At 38.8% G+C, this 22,976-nt stretch overlaps 3 protein-coding genes across 7 annotated transcripts; all 3 read left to right on the plus strand.

Annotated features, from left to right (window-relative positions):
• Positions 1,204-2,388, plus strand: LOC109950283 (polyadenylate-binding protein-interacting protein 6-like). Of its 2 annotated transcripts, XM_020568801.1 has the most exons (3): positions 1,204-1,269; positions 1,342-1,751; positions 2,114-2,388. In XM_020568801.1, exons 2-3 carry the CDS (start codon positions 1,353-1,355, stop codon positions 2,210-2,212), a joined length of 498 nt encoding a protein of 165 aa, XP_020424390.1. In that variant the 5' UTR covers positions 1,204-1,269; positions 1,342-1,352; the 3' UTR covers positions 2,213-2,388. The 2 variants fall into 2 exon arrangements, with proteins under 2 accessions (XP_020424390.1, XP_020424389.1); XM_020568800.1 differs by having other exon boundaries at positions 1,204-1,751.
• LOC18769128 (dnaJ homolog subfamily C GRV2) lies at positions 2,990-17,103 on the plus strand. Of its 4 annotated transcripts, none has more exons than XM_020569199.1 (22): positions 2,990-3,876; positions 4,391-4,624; positions 4,799-4,886; positions 5,039-5,247; positions 5,662-5,763; positions 5,841-5,903; positions 6,000-8,240; positions 8,642-9,004; positions 9,452-9,592; positions 9,697-10,089; positions 10,184-10,678; positions 11,201-11,424; positions 11,528-11,872; positions 12,207-12,501; positions 12,660-13,118; positions 13,206-13,551; positions 13,640-13,983; positions 14,059-14,523; positions 14,900-15,024; positions 15,318-15,441; positions 15,950-16,018; positions 16,552-17,103. In XM_020569199.1, exons 1-22 carry the CDS (start codon positions 3,454-3,456, stop codon positions 16,759-16,761), a joined length of 7,758 nt encoding a protein of 2,585 aa, XP_020424788.1. In that variant the 5' UTR covers positions 2,990-3,453; the 3' UTR covers positions 16,762-17,103. The 4 variants fall into 4 exon arrangements, with proteins under 4 accessions (XP_020424788.1, XP_020424789.1, XP_020424791.1 ...); XM_020569200.1 differs by having other exon boundaries at positions 13,643-13,983; XM_020569202.1 differs by lacking the exons at positions 2,990-3,876; positions 4,391-4,624; positions 4,799-4,886 and having other exon boundaries at positions 5,134-5,247; positions 5,652-5,763.
• Positions 18,659-19,759, plus strand: LOC18770088 (protein YLS3). The gene is made up of 2 exons (XM_007203635.2): positions 18,659-19,150; positions 19,248-19,759. Exons 1-2 carry the CDS (start codon positions 18,823-18,825, stop codon positions 19,541-19,543), a joined length of 624 nt encoding a protein of 207 aa, XP_007203697.1. The 5' UTR covers positions 18,659-18,822; the 3' UTR covers positions 19,544-19,759.

Here is a 22,976-nt window from a genome sequence, read left to right on the forward strand (position 1 = left end):
TGACAATTTTAAATATTTGTTAACATTAGAGTTTCATTTTATTTGTTGTTTTTAGGAGGGTATTCTCACACACACTGCCAAATGTGCCATGAGCTTTAGTTTTATTCTATTTCTTTTCCTAGATTTTCTCAGCAAGCAAACATGAGGTTTGTTCATCTTTACATTTCTATGCTTTTTTCTTACGAATCTTGATTATGTTATGTTGCGCTCTATGCTACGCAAAGTTTCTTTTATTTTCTCTCACTTTCTGTTTGGTCACTAATGTCTATCAACCACGCGGAACACATGTATCCCTTTGATTATGGAGTTTTTCATTGCATGGCAAAGTTATTCGAGATTTTCATGCTTTTTCTTTATGTGTGTGCGCTTTTCTTTTTTTCTTTCTAGACAACCAAACGCCTTTAATTTTGTCGACACAGAAAGGGTGAAATCACAAGTATTTTCTGGTAATTATTTATTAGTATGAGTGGGAACCCATTAAGGCACAAGGAGATGTTGTACCTCCTTTCGCCGGAAAAACCATTGTAAGTGCTTCAAATTGCCCATTTGCTCAGCTGATGTACAGATTATCTTATTTCCATTTTCAATATTTAAATAAATGTCTTTGTTCTTTTACTTTCATTTATTTTTATAGTACTCCGTTTACTTAAGTTTACAATGTAAATAAGGAAGTACCCCCAATTTGTATTCAAATAAAAATACTAGAAAATCAAATTCCCACCAAATCAAAATATGAAAAATCGGTTTTAGTGCAAGATACGATTTAGGCTAAAAATGATGGCTTATTAAGTCAATATATACTTCATACTAAAATCCCATAAAATCAAGTTTTCTTATTTAATATGTAAGGAATAAAAGCCACCAAAAATTATCTTGAGAAAATGATTATTCCGAAAAACCATTTTTCATATTTAGTCAATATTTTTACATAAAACAATTATGATATGAATGCATGAAGGGACCTAAAGTCAATCTAGGTAAAAAACTTTAGATGTTTAATCCACAAAAAGTTTTTAGCCTTTCAAAATTGCACATCCGCTAAAAAATTCCTAGGCCCGCCAGTTTTTAGCCTTTCTTGCTGTCTATAATCTGTATGAATGTAGGCCTGTGAGATACCTTGCTTGGATCACCAGTCTTCTAAAGAAAAATAAATTGAAAGCTATACGCTGCTGCTTATATATTTCTAATAAAAGTAGGCACCAATCATATTTTTTTAGAAATATATTTCCAAATTGAGCAATAATTACGATTCATCTATTCCTATTGAAGGCAAGTCCATTTTCTCAAGATTGCTCTTCTAGTTTTTCTGGCCGGGCTTAATTTTGCTTCCCTTTAATGCAGGAATTAAGAAAATGAATTCAACCATGTCATCTTTGAATCCCCATGCAGCATCATACATACCACTGAACAAGAAAGAAGAGGAGGCTAACCATGAAACTGCTCTGTTCAATTCTCCTTCTGAAGGCCACAACGGGACGGCACAGTTCTATTTCGAAGGCGGTGATGCTTCTTCTGACTTTAGCATCCATGACATTGAGGCTCTTGTCATTGACAATGGTCTGGAAAAGAGTGGTTTACAGCAGAAGATCAGCAACCAGGCTGAAGTGCAGTACATAGATGAAGATTCTGAGATACATCTGGCTTATCTGTCATTCATGTTTCCAAACATATCAGAACATTGCCTTGCTCATGTTCACTCTGCTAATGATGATGACTTGGAAGCCTCGATCAACATGCTGTATGACCTGGAGGTATTGACTCTCCTGCTTCAATTTTTTTTTTTACATTGTCTTGTAGTAATTACCACTAATGTTTCTGATTGTGTGATGATTCTGGTAACTTTGCTTGTTATCAGCTGCTTTAATAAATTGCTAGGATGATAATTACTATTGCCACCCTTCTTCCAAGATTTCTCTTGTCAGTCTTGAAGGAGGCATTGTGTGCTTCTTGCACAACTTGAATTGTTAGGCTAAATACGGCAAAATGTTTTGTTATTAGTCAACTATTATGTCCAAGTTGTAGGTTTCTATTTACTCCCCCCCCCTCTTTTATGATATGGTATCAGAATTTTGATTAACATTTACTTCTTTTCTGACTGTCACAATTTATGCAGTGCTTCCCTGTTGCTGCTTCTAAATCTCTTCCAGTCAGCTCGGATACTACCGGTGATGATGATGCATCAGAACTTGAAGTTACGGAAAGAGAAAAGTAGAGAGAGAGAGAAGAGAGCATGGTGGGTTTCTGTGGATGTTTTGTTGTAAGAAGTAGGAGGGTCCCTTGATGATGAGTTTCTTTTGTACAATGTTTACTCTGTGTAGTTGCTTCTTTTACACACAAAAAAACAAAAAACCATAATTGCTCATTACAATGAAGAGTACAAATTTGTTACTGTTGTTCTCGACTTAGTTGCTTTAATTAATTTGAGTCGGGCAATACTATTTTTAATTTGTGTCGGTCATATGAAGTTATTCAAATAATTAGGTTTTTGGGTGGCCATCCATCCCAAAACCTTTCCCCATCATTAGAAATCGAAAAAATGGATTATCACAATCAAGGCCAATTATCTTCACCAATCACCCCTGGTAATTATAAAGGATGAAAATGTGGTCTTTGTGAGCTGGTAATTTTTTTTATTTTTATAATAAAATAAATTGGTAAGACGTAGAAGTGAGTTAGACCCGTTAATCAAGACAATAAATCCCTATTTTGCACTAAAATTTGAGTCATGCCTTTGCACTAAAAGTTTGAGTCCTCCTTACATTAATTTGAAGTAGTATATCGCTTTGGATGGTAACTCGTCAACAAATTTTCCAACAAAATTAGAAAGGAAGAGAAAAGAGAAGAAACGGAGAATACAAAAAGCGGTTGATCTAGTAGCACGCTTTTTACCGCCACGTCATCGCAAATAGGTCACAGTGAGGTGACGGTATCTTCCGCAGAATGTGTCAAGGCCAAGGAGAATGATGTAGCTTTTAGCGAAGCACAGTATTATGAGTCGTGACACAGCGAAGCACAGCTTTTCTTCTCCCCAGCTGTCTTCCCTTTCTATCTCTCAAGAACTCTGAAAAATTAATCTTTTAATAAGAATCTTGTTCATTTCAATTCCAATTCTTGGACGCAATTTGCAGACAGCCGATCAGGATCGCAAATTCCATTCAAAGCCTCAAATTTTTATCTCAGATGATTCAATTAGGTTCAGTTAGGGCTTAATCGATCGAAACTGGAAGCTGTGGCAGAACGCGTAAATAACCGTCAGAGCTGGGGGCGAATCAGTCTCGGTCTCAGGCGGCGGCCTCTGCGCCACCACCGGCTCAAGCCGGCTCGGGACTCTGGTTCTTTCTCCGCCACAACAATGCGCCTCGCACTCACACCCTCCACTACCTCCCACACGTAGAATCCGTGAGCCGCCACACATCTGATCAAAACCGCTCAGCCGCGCCCATACCTAGAGCCATGGACAGCTCCAATAAATCTTCTTCCCGTTCTACCCCTACCCCTGTCGAAGAGCCCGAGTACCTCGCTCGCTACTTGGTTGTCAAGCACTCATGGCGTGGCCGATACAAGCGAATTCTCTGCCTTTCGAATGTCACCATAACCACCTTGGACCCTGCGACGCTTTCCGTCACCAATTCCTACGAGGTCGCCTCCGATTTTGACTCCGCCGCGCCTATCATCGGCCGCGACGAGAACTCAAATGAGTTCAATTTGAGTGTTCGGACCGACGGCCGTGGAAAATTCAAGGGCATTAAGTTCTCATCGAGGTATAGAGCGAGTATATTGACCGAGTTGCATAGAATTAGGGGGAATCGGTTGGGCGCCGTCGCCGAATTTCCGGTGCTTCATCTACGGAGACGAAATGCCGAGTGGGTCACTTTTGTAAGTTGCCTCTCTTGCAATGCTTCTTGGTGATTGTGCAATGTCGTTCTTTTACTGCACTAGTTTGATAAATTTGTTAGTAGAAGATTCTGTATGGCAATTGATAAATTTGTTAGTAGAAGATTCAATGGCTACTAATATGATTGCTTCAACTCTTCCAATGGGGGTATTGTTAGCAATGAGCAAGTTTTCCTTGGAAGAGTGGATCTTAAGTGAAAATTATGCTTCTTTGCCAAATAGTTTTACTATAGAAAATATGGAAACGGGGTTACTTTTCATGGTGGTTATTACTTGGATCTTTAGTGAAAATTATGTTCATTTGCCAAATAGTTTACCTTTGACACTGTTTGAGTCACTCTAGATGCATGCATGTCACTCGTCAGTATATGACCGTTTTGTAATATTTACTAAACTGGTATGTTTATTTGATTGGCTAGCAATGGGAAATGACATGTTTACTTTGCTCTTTATAACTTTTAAACTGATTTTCTGTAACAATTGATGGCTTGGGCAGAAATTGAAAGTTACTTATGTTGGGGTTGAACTGATTGATTTAAAAAGTGGAGACCTTCGCTGGTGCTTGGATTTCAGAGATTTCGATTCTCCTGCCATTGTTTTTCTTTCTGATGCTTATGGGAAGAAAGGTAGTGAACATGGAGGTTTTGTTCTTTGTCCTTTATATGGAAGAAAATCTAAAGCTTTTCAAGCTGCTTCTGGATCCACAAATTCCGCCATAATTGCAAATTTGGTATGTCTGACCTTGAACTGTTGAAATTTTAACTTTTTTAGAATTTCATGTAAATGATATTTCTGTGAGATTAATTTTACGTCTGAAGTGCCCCCCATGCAAAAACCCTCCTATGGGACTCTTTTGAATACGCCTCTTGGATTAGCACTCATGTTATAAAACATTGTAATGCAGACGAAAACAGCAAAGTCTATGGTTGGGGTGTCACTAACTGTGGAAACTTCTCAATCTCTCACGATAGCGGAGTATATAAAGCGAAGGGGTAGTTCATTCTGAACACTTTTTAGTGGTCTCTATGTAGTAATTATCTTCTTTATTTGTTATTTTTGTGTTCTGATGACTTTGTCTATTGGCAAATTCCACGAATGCTAACAAATTTAGCTATTCATTTATCATTTTTTCTGGATAATGCAGCAAAAGAGGCAGTTGGAGCAGAAGAAACTCCATGTGGAGGTTGGTCTGTGACAAGGTTGCGCTCTGCTGCTCGTGGAACTCTAAATGTTCCAGGATTAAGTTTGAGCGTTGGCCCAAAAGGTGGACTTGGAGAGAATGGTGATGCTGTATCTCGCCAACTGATTCTGACAAAAGCTTCACTTGTTGAAAGACGCCCAGAGAACTATGAAGTAAGCTGATGAATTTACTAGAGCACACTTGTAGACTTTATGTTGATGCCATGAAGTTCAGTGCACTAGTCTTGAATTAAGCTCCTTTATGACAAAGATGCCTAATTTTAAGCATTCATGCCACCTCCCCCGGAATCAATTACAAAACAAGTGCTACCTTTCAGATTGAATAAACTATTATGAAAGAGAGATGTTCTTGCTCGGTGCGTAAATCTAACTATGCTCATATGGTTAGTTATCTACGTATATATGGGTAATGCATGCATTTAATATACATATAACAGATTTAAGTCCCAACAAATGAAATGTTAAATTTTCCCCAAACTCTTTTATGGGTTTTACTTCTGTATAGATTCAAGTGTATGTTTTATGGAATAATATCAAATGTTGAGAATAGTCACTAGATGTGTGCAGGCTGTTACTGTTCGACCTTTATCTGCAGTAAATGCTCTTGTTCGATTTGCTGAGGAGCCCCAAATGTTTGCAATTGAGTTCAATGATGGGTGCCCCATCCATGTGAGCGTTTGTTACCCTTGTTTTGTGTTCCTGATTTATTGCAGGGTTATGTTTCTGATGTTTATGATGTATTGTAGGTTTATGCAAGCACGTCCCGTGATAGCTTACTTGCAGCAGTTCGTGATGTGTTGCAAACAGAAGTAGGTAGATGTGTTCTTTTGAAGAAATTGACAGGGTTTAATATCATGATTGCACTTTCATGGGGTTTGGTTGACCTCTAGGTTTAATTTGTGCAGGGTCAATGTGCAGTGACTGTGTTACCAAGACTGACAATGCCAGGCCATCCTATTGATCCACCTTGTGGGAGAGTCCATTTACAATCTGGACTTCAACGGCCTATTGCAGATGTGGAGAGTGCATCCATGCATTTGAAACACTTAGCAGCAGCTGCCAAAGATGCAGTTTCCGAAGGTGGTTCCATTCCTGGATCAAGAGCTAAGCTATGGCGTAGAATAAGAGAGTTCAATGCATGTATTCCATATAGTGGAGTTCCTCCTAACATAGAAGTACCTGAGGTGACTTTGATGGCTTTAATAACAATGCTTCCAGCTACACCGAATCTTCCTCCAGAGTCACCTCCCTTACCTCCCCCTTCACCTAAAGCAGCTGCAACGGTGATGGGTTTTATTGCATGTTTACGTAGATTACTAGCTTCAAGAACTGCTGCGTCACATGTGATGTCTTTTCCTGCTGCTGTTGGAAGAATAATGGGTTTACTGAGAAATGGTTCAGAGGGTGTAGCCGCTGAAGCTGCAGGGCTAGTTGCAGTTCTTATTGGTGGTGGTCCTGGGGATACAAATATACTGACGGACTCTAAAGGAGAGCAGCATGCAACAATCATGCACACAAAGTCAGTGTTGTTTGCTAATCAGGGTTATGCTATTATACTTGCCAACAGACTGAAGCCAATGTCTGTATCACCATTATTATCAATGGCCGTTGTTGAGGTTCTTGAGGCAATGATATGTGAACCACATGGTGAGACGACACAATACACAGTGTTTGTTGAACTGTTACGCCAAGTAGCTGGTTTGAAGCGTCGTTTGTTTGCATTGTTTGGACATCCTGCTGAAAGTGTTAGAGAAACAGTGGCTGTGATTATGCGTACAATTGCAGAAGAAGATGCAATTGCAGCAGAGTCCATGCGCGATGCTGCATTGCGTGATGGTGCTTTGCTGAGACATTTATTGCACGCCTTCTTCCTTCCTCCTGGTGAGCGACGTGAGGTTAGTCGACAGCTTGTTGCTCTCTGGGCAGATTCTTATCAACCAGCTCTGGATTTATTGTCCAGAGTTCTGCCTCCTGGGCTTGTTGCTTATTTGCACACACGTTCTGATGGAGTTCAATCAGAAGATGCCAATCAAGAAGGATCTTTGACCAGTAGAAGACAGAGACGCTTACTCCAACAGAGGAAAGGTCGTACAGGAAAAGGATCAACATCTCAAGAGAATTCCTTACCTAATGTAAACAATTATGAAATTGGTGATCCCATGACACAGACAAATGCTGGTACTTTTAAGGTGTCAGATAACTATCAAAGATCTGTACTGGATCAGAGTTCTGGACAGGCTTCAACCATTCAGTCTTCTGGTGCTCAAACTGTTGAAAATTCCACTGGAGAGTTAGCGTCCTCAGGGGTTCCACAAAACAATCATTCAGCTTTTGTGGCTTCAGCTGATTCTCAGTCGAGAAGTATTCACGAGGCAGTGGAAGCAAATACTTCAATGTCAATTGATTCTGATTCCAATGTTACTGGTTTCCAGAACACAGGCCTCCCTGCTCCTGCTCAGGTTGTTGTGGAAAACACTCCTGTGGGATCTGGTAGGCTACTTTGTAATTGGCCTGAATTCTGGCGAGCATTTAGCCTTGATCATAATCGTGCAGATTTGATCTGGAATGAGCGCACTAGGCAAGAGTTGAGGGAGACTTTGCAGGCTGAGGTTCATAAGTTAGATGTTGAGAAGGAGCGTACTGAAGATATTGTTCCTGGAGGTGCTACGGCGGATACTATGACTGGCCAAGATAGTGTACCCCAGATATCTTGGAACTACTCTGAGTTCTCTGTTAGATATCCTAGCTTGTCCAAAGAAGTTTGCGTGGGTCAGTATTATCTGCGTTTGCTGCTTGAGAGTGGTAGTGTTGGCAGGGCACAAGATTTTCCATTGCGTGATCCAGTTGCCTTCTTTAGAGCACTCTACCATCGGTTCTTATGTGACGCAGACATAGGACTTACAGTAGATGGAGCTGTTCCTGATGAAATGGGTGCATCTGATGATTGGTGCGACATGGGAAGACTAGATGGTTTTGGAGGTGGAGGAGGATATTCCGTGAGAGAGCTATGTGCTAGAGCAATGGCAATTGTATATGAGCAGCATTACAAAACAGTAGGTCCTTTTGAGGGCACTGCTCACATTACAGTTCTGTTGGATAGGACAGATGATAGGGCTTTGAGGCACCGTCTTCTAGTGCTCTTGAAGGTACAACTTTTTACTCTTTTATCTTTCTCTAAATACAGATTGGCTTGACATGAGGCCCCTTGGTTCTCTACTTTTTTATTCCATTATGGGCATGTTTTGTTTCTATGAAATCTTGGCTGTCCTTTCACTCCCCATTTGCCTCTCCATTGCGTAATCAGCAGTGTTTTAAAAAACATGCCTCAAGGCGCGCCTCTGGGCTGAGGCGTATGCCTTTCTTTGAGGTGGCCTCTTTCTGTTAGAGGTGTAAACCCTCTGGGAAGAAGATGACCCGGGTCTGAAATGCCGTTGTTTGGCCTGGGATTTGAAAACCCAAGAAATAAAGAAAACACAATTTTTGGCCTTTCAGTCATTAATTAAATACGGGGAAGATGGTAACTCTCTGTATTTTACTGTTTGTGAAGGCGTTAATGAAGGTTTTGTCAAATGTCGAGGCGTGCGTTTTGGTTGGAGGATGTGTGTTAGCTGTTGATATGCTGACAGTGGCTCATGAAGCTTCAGAAAGGACAGCTATTCCCTTGCAGTCTAATTTGATTGCTGCTACTGCTTTCATGGAACCGCTCAAGGAATGGATGTTTGTTGACAAGGAAGGGGCACAGGTTGGACCTGTTGAAAAGGATGCCATTAGAAGATTTTGGTCAAAGAAGGCTATTGATTGGACAACAAGGTGCTGGGCTTCTGGGATGCTAGACTGGAAGAGACTGCGGGATATTCGTGAACTTCGTTGGGCACTAGCTGTTCGAGTTCCTGTTCTCACGCCAACCCAGGTGTAGTTTTAGTATGCATGACTCTTAAAGTTGAATATATTGTAATTGATTGTGTACTTGCTGGTGTTTCAACCCACATTCTTTTCTCTGCAAATCTTCTACTGTGCTTATATAGTTCTAGTTTTGAGTAATTATAACAGCCGCTAAACTTTTGGATAAAATGATTGATTTTTATGTTAATTTTTATATTCTAATATATGGTAATGTTCAATTGGAGGATTTTCATTGAATTCTTTAAATCTGTACATTTAAATATTAGTTCAGTTTAATTAAGTACATAAGAACATACATACTTCTTAACGTGTTCTTTCCAAAATCAAGGTGAATCACTTTCTGTTGAAATCTCTTTTCTTGCGCGTGTCTATTATCTTGTTGAAAAGACATCCTTTTCTTGTCTCTTCTCATTCTCTTTGCTTGACATGTTCTAGTATATCATTTTGTTTTCAGATTGGTGAGGCCGCTTTGTCCATATTACACAGCATGGTATCTGCACATTCAGATTTAGACGACGCTGGAGAGATAGTTACCCCAACTCCTAGAGTAAAAAGGATCTTGTCAAGTCCACGTTGCCTTCCGCATATTGCTCAGGTAATTCTTGTTTGATTCATTTTCAATTTGCTTATAGGGCCCTTGTGAAGAAGTATCTTGAATATCACCATTATATAACTATTTCCTTTCCCCACTTAATTTAGGCATTGCTTTCTGGAGAACCAAGTATTGTAGAGGGTGCTGCCGCTTTACTGAAGGCTGTTGTTACTAGAAATCCCAAGGCCATGATTCGCCTGTACAGCACGGGCACATTTTATTTCTCCCTGGCATATCCTGGATCTAATCTCCTTTCAATCGCCCAACTCTTCTCAGTGACTCATGTTCATCAAGCATTTCATGGTGGTGAAGAAGCTGCAGTTTCCTCTTCCTTGCCTCTGGCGAAGCGCAGTGTATTGGGTGGGCTTCTTCCAGAATCTTTGCTGTATGTATTGGAGCGTAGTGGTCCAGCTGCATTTGCAGCTGCAATGGTATCTGATTCTGATACTCCAGAGATTATATGGACTCACAAGATGCGAGCTGAAAATCTGATTCGCCAGGTATTTGCTAGCCTTAAATGAGGCATGTGCTGGTTTTTTGTTTACTTACTGTAAAGAAGGTATTAATGAACTCGAACTCCTGTCCTTCCACTAGGTTTTGCAGCATCTGGGTGATTTCCCCCAGAAATTATCACAGCACTGCCATTCTCTATATGAATATGCTCCTATGCCACCAGTGACATACCCAGAGCTACGAGATGAAATGTGGTGTCACCGTTATTACCTCCGTAACTTATGTGATGAGATTCGGTTTCCAAATTGGCCGATTGTTGAACATGTTGAGTTTCTACAGTCATTATTGGTAATGTGGCGTGAGGAGTTGACAAGAAGACCAATGGATCTTTCCGAAGAAGAAGCTTGCAAAATATTAGAGATTTCATTGGAAGATGTATCAAGTGATGATGCTGACACGAAGCATTCTTTTGAGATGGGTGAGGAGGTATCTAGCATATCCAAGCAGATTGAGAACATTGATGAAGAAAAGCTTAAACGGCAATATAGGAAACTCGCCATGAGATACCACCCAGACAAAAATCCTGAAGGAAGGGAGAAATTTCTTGCTGTACAGAAAGCTTATGAGCGCCTGCAGGTAGATACTGGCCTGGAGAACTGGTTATTTGGTATTTGTTTATATGAACAGGCTTGAAATTTTGGTTATGCCCATAAGTGTAAGAATTCATCTTGCTCCTGTAGAAATTCATTGTAATTGGCTGTTGGTCCTTAGTTTGTGAAAGTTTCTTTCTTCTTTCTCATAGGTTCATAAGACATCCATGAAAGTTACCTTAATGAACCTCCGTATCTGGTAATATAAACTGAAAATTTTAAATATGTAATAAACTTGCAATGGGTAAAAATTGGGTGTGCACCTGTGTATTTGAGTATTTCCTTTAACGCATGCATTTGTGTTTTTGAATATGATCTTGTCAGTGTGCATTTGTACATGCTTTTCTTTTGGGTAGTGGAGCCATACAAAGCCCTAGGTAAATGTTTTATCTTGTGTGAACAGAAGGTGATAAGTAGTCTATCCCCTGTCATGATATTTGAAAACTCAATTTTTAGTTATATCTTTCTGTTTCGAGCTTGCCGGACAACTCTGCATTATTGTTTGCAGGCCACTATGCAAGGCTTGCAAGGCCCTCAGCCATGGCGATTGTTGCTTCTATTGAAAGGACAGTGTATCTTGTACAGACGTTATGGAGGCATACTGGAGCCATTTAAATATGCTGGTTATCCAATGTTGCTCAATGCAGTTACTGTGGACAAGGATGATAACAATTTTCTTTCCTCAGATAGAGCACCTCTCCTTGTTGCAGCGTCAGAGCTTATTTGGCTGACGTAAACACCCCTTATTCCAGTTTTTTATTTATTATTCCCTGTTCCCATTGTTTGAATTGAGTGTTGACAAATAGATGATATAAGCTTATATTTCCGTGTTTAGGTGTGCATCTTCTTCATTGAATGGTGAAGAACTTGTGAGGGATGGTGGCATACAACTTCTTGCGAATCTTCTTTCCCGTTGCATGTGTGTAGTTCAGCCAACCACTCCTGCAAGTGAACCATCCGCAATAATTGTTACAAATGTGATGCGAACCTTTTGTGTTTTGAGTCAATTTGAGAGTGCCTGGTCTGAGATGCTTGAGTATTCTGGACTAGTTGATGATATTGTGCACTGCACTGAACTTGAGCTGGTACCAGCTGCTGTTGATGCTGCTCTCCAGACTATTGCACATGTTTCTGTGTCCACTGAATTACAGGATGCCTTGCTGAAGGCTGGAGTTGTATGGTAAGTCAGCTGACACAATTGATAACCTTTGAAGTTTTAGATGCAAGATTGCTCATTTACTCACTTAAATGCCAGAGTAGTCTCTCTCTCATCTCCACTAATCGATTTTATCTACATTCCTTTTTGTCCTTTATAATTATGTGGAAATAGAATACTAGAAAGAAGACTATAATGATAACATATAAATTCCAACTAGGCAATCAAAACCTCTCTCTCTCTCAATTTTTTTAGTTTGTTAGTGATACTTTGAAGAACTGATTGTTATAATATTTTTTGAAAAAAAATGTAATTATTTTCATCTGTGTTGTGTTGCATTGGGTGTGTTTACTTTTAGGTACCTTTTGCCCGTGCTGCTTCAATACGACTCAACTGCAGAGGAATCTAATGCAACAGAATCACATGGTGTTGGTGCTAGTGTTCAAATTGCGAAAAATATGCATGCTGTACGTGCCTCGCAGGCGCTTTCAAGGCTTAGTGGTTTGTGTAGTGATGAGAGTTCAACACCTTATAATCAGACTGCAGCTGATGCCCTCAGAGCTCTGTTGACTCCTAAACTAGCCAGTATGTTAAAAGATCAAGCACCAAAAGACTTGCTATCTAAATTAAACAATAACTTGGAGTCTCCTGAGGTAATTGCTTTAGTTTCTCTATTTTCATTTTCCTTTTGACAAAAGTAGTCATATGGTCACTTTATATGCAATTTGTTAACATCTATGCCAGGGTCATTTGGGTGTGCTCAATGTTATTTCTCTTTAAGGTTGATTGTATTATCTGTTTGTGTTTCTAGATTATCTGGAACTCTTCAACCCGAGCAGAACTACTGAAATTTGTGGATCAGCAACGTGCAAGTCAGGGTCCTGACGGTTCATATGAGATGAAAGATTCACATGTATTTGCATATAAGGCACTATCAAAAGAACTCTATGTTGGAAATGTTTACTTGAGGGTCTATAATGATCAGCCAGATTTTGAGATCAGTGAACCAGAAGCTTTCTGTGTTGCTTTGATTGATTTTATATCATATCTAGTGCACAATCAATGTGCTACAGATTCTGAAGTTAAGGATGTGCCAAATCAGAATGACCCATCCCTTGAGACATCTGAGCATCCTAATGATACGGCTGTTGGATCAATTGATGAGCAGCAGACTCCTGTTGAAGATTCAGCAGTATCTAATGGGCAAGTGGTAGACAAGGAAGAATTTGAAATGGTTAAGAATCTTAAATTTGCATTGAATTCACTGAAGGTATCTTGCTCTCTTGTGCATGTTGAGTTCCGAACTTACAATTCATTCCATGTATCTGACAATTTTTTTGTCTCTATTTCTTTGCAGAACTTACTGACAAATAGTCCAAATTTGGCGTCAATTTTTTCTACTAAAGATAAGCTATTGCCTCTTTTCGAATGTTTTTCGGTGCCTGTTGCCTCAGAAAGCAACATTCCTCAACTTTGCCTGAGTGTGCTGTCACTCTTGACTACGTATGCTCCCTGCTTGGAGGCTATGGTTGCGGATGGATCCAGCCTTCTCCTTTTATTACAAATGCTTCACTCAGCCCCAACTTGTCGTGAAGGGGTTCTTCATGTTCTTTATGCTCTGGCCAGCACACCAGAACTTGCTTGGGCAGCTGCCAAGCATGGGGGAGTGGTCTACATCCTTGAACTTCTCTTGCCTTTGCAGGGTAAATAATTTTCCTTTCCTTTTCCTATTTCTCTTGATGTTAATTTAGAAGATTGAATTTTGTTGATGATATAAGCCATTATTTGTAGAAGAAATTTCATTGCAACAAAGAGCAGCAGCTGCCTCATTGTTGGGGAAGCTTGTTGGGCAGCCAATGCATGGGCCTAGAGTTGCTATAACACTAGCAAGGTTTCTTCCAGATGGCTTGGTATCAGTTATTAGGGATGGTCCTGGTGAGGCTGTTGTAGTTTCCCTAGAACAGACTACTGAGACTCCGGAACTTGTATGGACACCAGCCATGGCTACTTCTTTGTCTGCACAAATTGCAACTATGGCATCAGATCTATATCGCGAACAGATGAAAGGTCGTGTGGTTGATTGGGATGTTCCTGAGCAGGCATCTGGGCAGCAAGAAATGAGAGATGAGCCACAGGTAGTTCATGATTATGCCATATTTACATTTTATTGTTTAATTGTTTGGAGAACTCACAGTTTCAAGCTCATGCAGGTTGGTGGAATCTATGTTAGGTTATTCCTAAAAGATCCCAAGTTTCCTCTCCGAAATCCAAAGAGATTCTTGGAAGGACTGCTAGATCAGTATTTGACATCCATTGCTGCCACACATTACGACACACAAGCTGTTGACCCTGAACTTCCTTTGCTCCTTTCTGCTGCTTTGGTTTCATTACTACGAGTGCACCCTGCACTAGCTGATCATGTTGGGTATCTTGGATATGTGCCTAAACTTGTGGCTGCTGTGGCTTATGAAGGAAGGCGAGAAACAATGGCATCCGGGGAGGTAAACAATGGCAGTTATGTGGACAGAACATATGAACCTGATGATGGATCCACACAGCCCACGCAAACTCCCCAAGAACGTGTGCGCCTCAGTTGTTTACGTGTCCTTCATCAACTGGCAGCTAGCACAACGTGTGCTGAAGCTATGGCCGCAACTAGTGTAGGAACACCTCAGGTGTGTAAAACTATTTTTTTTATGTATATATTCTTTTTACATCTAAAATCCATGTATTCTCGTTTTAAAAAGGATAGATGGACTATCAAATTTTCATAAAGGACTCATATGTAAAATCCCGCCCACTGATTTCTGGGAGATTCAGGCTCATAGTATCGTACTTATCTTTGACCTTTTTTCACAAATGGATTTGCGTCAAATTTTGGTAACAGTTTTTTTTTTTAATGCAATTCAATATTCAATAGTTTTTTAGGAGAAAATAGGGAGTTGCGTGCAGGAAGTACTGTAGCTTTAAGTCCTCTCTTGGGCGATATAGGTTGGGTGCTGTTGTCTCATTTTTAATCCTCTTGTTTACCATTACTGTTCAATTTTACAGGTCGTTCCTCTTCTAATGAAAGCAATAGGATGGCAAGGTGGAAGCATATTAGCTCTTGAGACACTAAAACGTGTTGTGGTTGCTGGAAACCGAGCTAGAGATGCACTTGTAGCACAAGGACTTAAGTGAGTAGCTTTTGTAGTCTAGGATTATTATTTTTGACTGACTCAATCTCAACCCAGTATGTAATCCATGTTTATCATTCCATGGTTGCATAGTCTGCACCTTGCAGACCTGATTATCTCATTTCCAGACTTTGCAATGCTAACTAACACTAACCGTGCACATGCACACACTCATTTAAAATGATATATTTGTAGATTATACTCAGATTTGGACGAGCTGATGTTCTGAATTCCAGCCAAACTTATGCCTTCTGCCCATTCTGATATTGATATAAGTTCTCTGAATAATATAGGGTTGGTCTTGTTGAAGTACTTCTTGGCCTTCTTGATTGGAGAGCAGGGGGAAGGAATGGGCTTTGCTCTCAGATGAAGTGGAATGAATCTGAAGCATCTATTGGCAGGGTGCTAGCAATTGAGGTTAGAACATTTGCATCAAAGATATGATTACTTTGCCTGATTTCTTGTTGCCTTTTTCATTCGAAAAGAATTTCTCGTTGCCTGTATTGAAGTTAAAGAAAAAGCATTTGCTTGTTCTACTATAAATATTATTTTCATTAGGAATTACTATATATTTCACCAGTTAGGTGTGTCATGAAGGTTTCAACATTTGAAATTCCTTTAATTGATAATTCCCAGAATTGGAGGGGCTTTCAGTCCTTGGAAAGGTTGTTTACTCCACTTTAGAATCTTATACTATACAAAAAATAAATAATAAAATAAAATTATTTCCCAGATTTTTCTTAATGTTTTTTTACTAGCTGTTTGAATCACAGACAAGAATTCTCATCTCTTTGGTTGCCAAATTATATATGATGATTATGTTTGGTGGGGGTGAATTAGCCTGTTTAAATTGTTCTATTGAAGCTGTTTTTTCATTCCTTGGTTTTCTTGGCATGTTTGAAAATTGTGTTTTATCTTGTTCCAGGTTTTGCATGCATTTGCAACTGAGGGGGCCCATTGCACTAAAGTGCGTGACCTATTAAATTCCTCAGATGTAAGTCCTGATACTTATCTTTATCTTTTGCTCTTTCTTTGCTGCTTGCGACTGGTAAACCGAATAGCCTGACCAAATGGACCTGACCTCGATGGGTTGGATGGGTTATGTATAAAAAATCGGATTGAATTGGTTAAAACCTACTCAACCTGGTAAATTCAGTTCGCTAATGGTTTTGATTTTGATTTTGATTTTCGAACTAACGGACCCAGTTTGCTCATAATCAATTTTAAAAAATTTAATGCATCTTGCATCGGTGCTTGACCTGATTGGGAAAATGAAACCAGCCACAGCTACGTTTATACATGGGTTTTGGTCGTTTTGGGTTGTGATGTTTTACAATCCAAGAATTTAGGGTCGGTATTGGATTTTGTCTTAGCTGACCAGACCCGAGCCCACCCCCACTTGTTACCCGTATTTATCTGTTCATATTTTGAAACCTAAATTACAAATTGTTGATTGCTCGTGACGGAGTTTTAGTGAGAAAGCAATATTTAATGTTGCTCTTGCAATGAAAAATTGCCCATTTTCAGATTTGGAGCGCTTATAAAGACCAAAAACATGATCTTTTCCTCCCATCAAGTGCTCAATCTGCTGCCGCCGGAGTTGCTGGGCTAATTGAGAGTTCATCATCAAGACTCACTTATGCCCTTACGGCTCCCTCTCCACAACCAGCTCCATCGAGACCTCCTACTGCTTCGCCTATATCTGACCCAAATGGAAAACAAGATGAGCTTTCATAGTACACAGAATGAAGAAACGTTACTAAGCATTAACTGGAGAGGGAAGACTCGTACTTTTTTCTGTATAGCACACTGTACAGTTTTATCACTTTTTACCTCATCTACTTACGCTCTGGTGAGGTAGACAACTTGGTAGCTATGGCGATTTTCCGAAAGAATAGTGAGAGAGAATATTTGTTTTTCCATGTAAAGAGGGATTGGCCACTTGTATATTGAGTCAAGCTGTTTCCTGTTTGCTCCATATAGGTGAAGTAATTTTGTGTGATTTCATCATGGGCAATTTTCTTCTATGCTTTTTTATGTTCATTTTATCCCATGAGTAAAAACTCTTTGTTACTTCGATTTTCTTCTTGTTCTTTAACTCCCATGAGTAACTGAAGGTTAGTATTTTCTTTTTCCCATTAACATGTTTGAACACAGATCACACCTCATCTATTGTGGTAATTTCAACATGATACGTAAACCAAAAATGAAGTAACCAGGTGGAATTGATCATAGCATAAATTCTTAAAAGACATAATTTTCTATTTTGATATGAGGTTTCCAATTATAAGTTCCTAGCAAAATTTAATTGAGATAATCATGATGGACTTTCGACTTTTAATATAACAGCTTTAGAAGTGAGATATAAAGCACTAGGGAGGTATCCATTTTTTTCTTTTCTTCTTTTAAGGTTATTAATATATTTATAGATTAGTTTTTTGTTTTTTTTGGGTTAGCTTTTTTTTATAAAATCAAATAGAAACTTCATTAGATAAACTTCAATGGTACAATCAAAGACATCAACAAGACATCTAAAATACTAATCCCAAGAGGGCAACAAACTAAGGGCTCATTTGGGAGCAATTCTGGATAGGTCAAAATCACTTTTGGGGGAAAACATCTCTCACATGCTTCTTCGTATAATCACTTTAAGTAGTTTTACGTGATAATGGAGAGAAGCACCTCTCATCTGCTTCTCAATAAAATCACTTAAAACCACCTAAAGTGATTATATAAAGAAGTTATTCTCCATAGAAGTGATTTTTGGCATATCTAGAATCACTCCCAAATGAGCCCTAACATGCTAAAAACAAAACTAACGCGGACAAAAGCCATACTAAAACTACTAACCTATATCACCACATAATCAAAATCCTAAAACAACCAATGAGCCTAGACAAACCCTACTACCACCACCTGAAGAAGCGTCGTCGTGGCCACACCCATCTCCGCATCCGTAACAAATCTGGGGAAAATATGATTGTCAGCGATCTATCTGCGCATAAGAGCAAACAAATAAATAAAAACAAAAACTTTGCCAAAAAAATAATTGGGTGATTTGCAGCAACCTCCGTCAAAGACAATGTAGAATCAAATTTAAATAACATGAGCGGCGTTAGGGTGCGGATTTTGAGAGCAGGATTTAATTGAGAACATATACTAAAAGGAGTTATGGGGAACTTCAATCTAACTATGGTTCAAAAGAAACCACTACAAGGAGTTTTTTTTCAAAACACACCAGTAGACTTATTCACTAACCTAAAAGAAAAAGACGAGAAGAGAGGAGGGGAGGAGGGGTAGTGATTCTTCTTCCTCCTCCTCCTCTATGAAGTTTTCCTTTAGGACTTATAGAGGGAGAAAACGGCTAAGGTTTCTTGGGAAAATAACCTAACAAAAATTTAATTGAGATAATCATGATGGACTTTCGTCTTTTAATATAACAGCTTGAGAATTGAGATATAAAGCACTTGAGGTGTTGAAAACGCTTTATCAACATTTTGGTAAAGGGAAATGTCATTGAGAAGTAAGTGATGTCATTGGGAATCGCAAGCTCATAAGATTGAATTTCATTCTCCTTTGGAGTGAGCAATCCCATTTCTCAAGGCACCCTCAGCATATTAATTCAACCATGAACACTATTGGAAGCTGACAAATACCAAGCTTGCTCTCCATGCACTCTTCCAAGCCCCAAAGCAAAAGAAGAAACAGACCAAAAAGGAGAGGGAATTAAAAGGTTGGTAGAGTGAGAGACATACAATTGCACAATACCCAAAAAGAAATCCACTGAAACAGAGAAATATGAGAAGCAAGAAACCGATAGTGTTTTGTATTGTGGTGGCCTCATTGGCCATGGCATCAATGGCAACAATGGAGGATGATGAGAATGAATGTGCAGAGCAGATGGCAACCCTTGCAGCTTGCATTCCATTTGTGAGTGGCACAGCAAAGAAACCAACACCAGAGTGCTGTGAAAACACCAAGAAGGTGAAGGCCAACAAACCCAAGTGCTTATGTGTTCTCATCAAACAGAGCACTGACCCTTCCATGAGCCTCCCTGTCAATACAACTTTGGCTCTCCAAATGCCCTCAGCTTGCAACATTGATGGCAAAATCTCTGATTGCCCAAGTAATTACTATGTGATTTTGTGAGCATTTCCGAAGTTACAATATAATATGTATAATGTAGTGTTGATTTTTGTTTGTTGTTTGTTGTTATTTTGAAGGTATTCTGAAACTACCACCAAATTCCCCGGATGCAAAGATTTTTAAAGAGGCAGATTCAAATTCTACCACATCCCCCACAACTGATGGTCATGATCATCAGTCTACACCCACTTCAGCTTCCACTTCTTCATCATCATCTGTCTCAACATCACCTTCTTCTTCTTCCTCCGGGTCTGATTCAAAGCCATCAGACTCAAAAGCAACCCCAAGCAGTGGAGCAACATTAATGAAGTTAACTGAGACTACATATCTGTTGATGATGATGGTTTCAATGGCACTGATGTTCAATAGATAATTAGAGGTTGTGTAGGGAAATTTAGACAAGTGGTTTGATATCAGCTGGCTCGTAACAGCTTGTTTCCAGTTACGATTTTATAATAACAAAGTGATAACAATAAGGTTGACAGGTTTTGCAGTAAATTAAAAGTTGTAGAACTGCAATTCACTTCACTTGGTGAAATTGAAATTTGTTGGTAGATGCATGACAAGTTAGAAATATGTTTCCATCCAATCCAATTGATCGTTTCACATAGGATACTTGGTATCATAGGCGCAAGAGAGGTCAAAGCAAATACTCTTGCACCTGTGTTGGATTTCCTCTTAGAATATCGCTTGTATCGTAAAAATAAAAATAAAATACTATAAGGCCCATTTGCAAACTTCAGCCCTCTTTTAGCCCAAGCATTTCCAAATCTCAGATGAGCCGCCTCATATTCTCTAGGCCCGAGAGAGCTCTTAGCTACAACTACAAGGCTACTTTGGGCCAAAAGTCACTTTTGGTCCTTTTAGTTTGGCACTTCAACTACTTTTGACCCTGTAGTTTTAATTTCGTCATTTTTGACCATGTAGTTTCATATTTGTAATAATTCAAGGACATCTTAAAATTTCCGTCAATTTCTTTAACGGAGTAACCACGTGCCCCTTATGTGGAGGGGTAATTTTGTCAGTCCAAAGCCCCACGTAAAAGCTCGTCTCTACCTCTTCCCTATGGCGTGCGAAATTGGCCATTTTGAAGTAGATTAGGATTAGGGCTCCTAAAAATGTAGTGAAATTCATCTGGGCTTTTGATTGAGTGCAACGAGAAGGTGGGAAAAGACTAGCAGAACTTCAATCGGTTGTTATTTCCGTAAAGAAGCAGCGACGATGGTGAAGAAGAGAGATGAAGTCGATGAAGGCTTCAATAATCCAAGTGAACTCAGAATCTTTAAAGGTTCAGTTTTTTGTGTGACATTGTTTTATAACTTATATTCGAGTTTTCAATGCATATAAGTGGGTTCCAACGCTTTTGTTTTTTCCGTTCTTTTGTGGCCTTGTTTTGTTTTGTTTTTTTTTTGTTCGAATAACCTTGTTTTGTTCTGTAACTTTGGGTTTGGAAAGTTATTGCTTTGTTGCTATGGAGGTGGGTGTGATTTTACACTTTTGTACTTCATTTTCAAAGCAGCCACTATCTCCTTCAATTGCTATAGTTGCTAAGCGGTGGTGGGTGTGATTTTACACTTTTGTATTTCATTTTCAAAGCATCCATTATCTCTGTGATTTTGCACTTCATTTTCAAAGCAGCCACTATCTCCTTCAATTGCTATAGTTGCTAAGTGGTGTGGGTGTGAGGCGGAGAATGGTGGAGGGAGTTGAGAAAGGAGGAAGATAAATTGGTTATTTGGAAGATTGAATCTGTAGGTAGAGAGAAAGGGATGGGGGAGATAGAGATTGGTTAGGTGCATTTGGGATAGGGAAGAGAGGATTTTGAGATTTTGGTTGCCATTTTCGGGCCCTAGGAAAGAGGTAGACCAACTTTTAGTATGGGATTTTGGTCTGACAAAATTGCGCCTCCACATGGTTGCTCCATTAAAGAAATTGACAGAAGTTTTGTCTTGTTCTTGAATTGCTATAAATATAAAACTATAAGGTCAAAAGTGACGAAATTGAAACTACATGGTCAAAAGTGATTGAAATGCCAAACTACAGGGACCAAAAACGACTTTAGGTCTTCTATATGTCTACTTATGTTTTAGAGTCTTTATTTAAAGATGTGTTTTCCAATAAATAGTAAAAAACTTAGTGTGTTTGGTATGATAAAAGGTGTGTGACATCAAGCACTTCACACTCTAATAATTACACCATGGCCGTTCTTGCCCTAGCTAGCTATACACAAATTATATCTCATTCCTTTTATCTAAAGTTATCTCCGCCAACAAGGTCTAACTCAATGAAAAAGAGTCTTAACTTGCATATCAGAGATCTCAGGTTCGAATTTCATAAATATTGTGTGTATAAATGTGAGAAAATCTCCTTCTCTATCGCTTATACCGAAAGAAACTAGCTCCTCTCAATAGTCAATTATGCATGTCACTATACTCACCAAAATATACATCTAATTATTGTGTACGCATTAATTGTGCCGAACTTGTAGATGATGACATTGCAAACAAAACAACCGAAATACATTAGAGGACAGGAAATCGGCAAAACACATACATCCATGGTGCTCAACCTTTGCCACAAAGACCCTTCGTGCTCCTTGTTTTTACCATTGATGCCAACAATTATTATTTTACATAACATATAATTCAATATTGTGGGTCGCTGTTGTCCCAATCTAATGAAGTTTGTTGTTAAAACCCAAATAATATATGGGACCATTCTTGAATGGACTTTTATTTTTTTGGCATCTCCATTCTTCTGTATTTTTATTTTTCAAGTTTTATTAACCAGTGTGACAAAACCAATATAGAAAAGAAGAAGAAAAAAACATATATTCAAAACCCACATGATTGAGATGTACCCACTAGTTGTGTGTGAATGGAATGAATATATAAGTGATCAGGTAACGTGTTATATCATGGTAGCGTGGTAATATTTGCAAAATAAAACTAGCTAGTTTCCTTAATTGATTTGATAGCTTAGCTTTTCCTTGGATGGATGCTTCTTGTTTTTGAGAATCTTTTCTATTGAGAGGGGCGATAGCATACTAAACTCACACACACTACACGGATACTAGAACTCGAACCCAGAACTTTGCCTGAGAAAATAAATACTCTAAACCACTACACTAATGAGTCATTTGCTTCTTTAAGCTGCAAGTTATTGAGAAGGCCTTTGCAGTCAGTGGGATATCGACATTGTCTTCAAGTTATTAACTGAAAGTCAAACCCTGCACTGCATTTCAAATTCAAATTAATTAGGTACATTGGAAGGTCGAAAATTAATCCAGTTGATTAATTAAGGTTAATACCAGTTTCTATATATACACTACAAATAAATGCTTGCCAAACTACGTGCAAATATTTAAACAATAGTAAATGATCCAATTTTGGATCTCACGTACTTCTTAGCAAATTATCCAAGTTTGGCATTCTAATCTCCAAAAAAAGAAGAAAAACCTAACTATATATATATATAGAATTAGATTTTGTCTAATTTGGGTATGGGTATCACACGTGCAGCCTTCCAATTAATGCATGTGCCTATAATTATATTGAGGGAAAATGGCAAATTCCAACTGAGTAAATATATAAGAGTGTATTAATATATAAGTATATATATATATAGAAATTCTCCAATGCGGATATTTGGATGAGAGAATAACTGATATATATAGACTATTCTATTGAATTTGAATCCAAATCCAATAATTAATATTAATTCTGAAAAGTTGGAACTTTTTGAATTTATTTATTTGTTGATAACCAAACTAGAATGCTAACTATTAGACTTTTAAAAGCTCTGAA

The sequence above is a fragment of the Prunus persica genome, chromosome G7 (genome assembly GCF_000346465.2).
Source record: "Prunus persica cultivar Lovell chromosome G7, Prunus_persica_NCBIv2, whole genome shotgun sequence".
Taxonomy (NCBI): Eukaryota; Viridiplantae; Streptophyta; class Magnoliopsida; order Rosales; family Rosaceae; genus Prunus; species Prunus persica.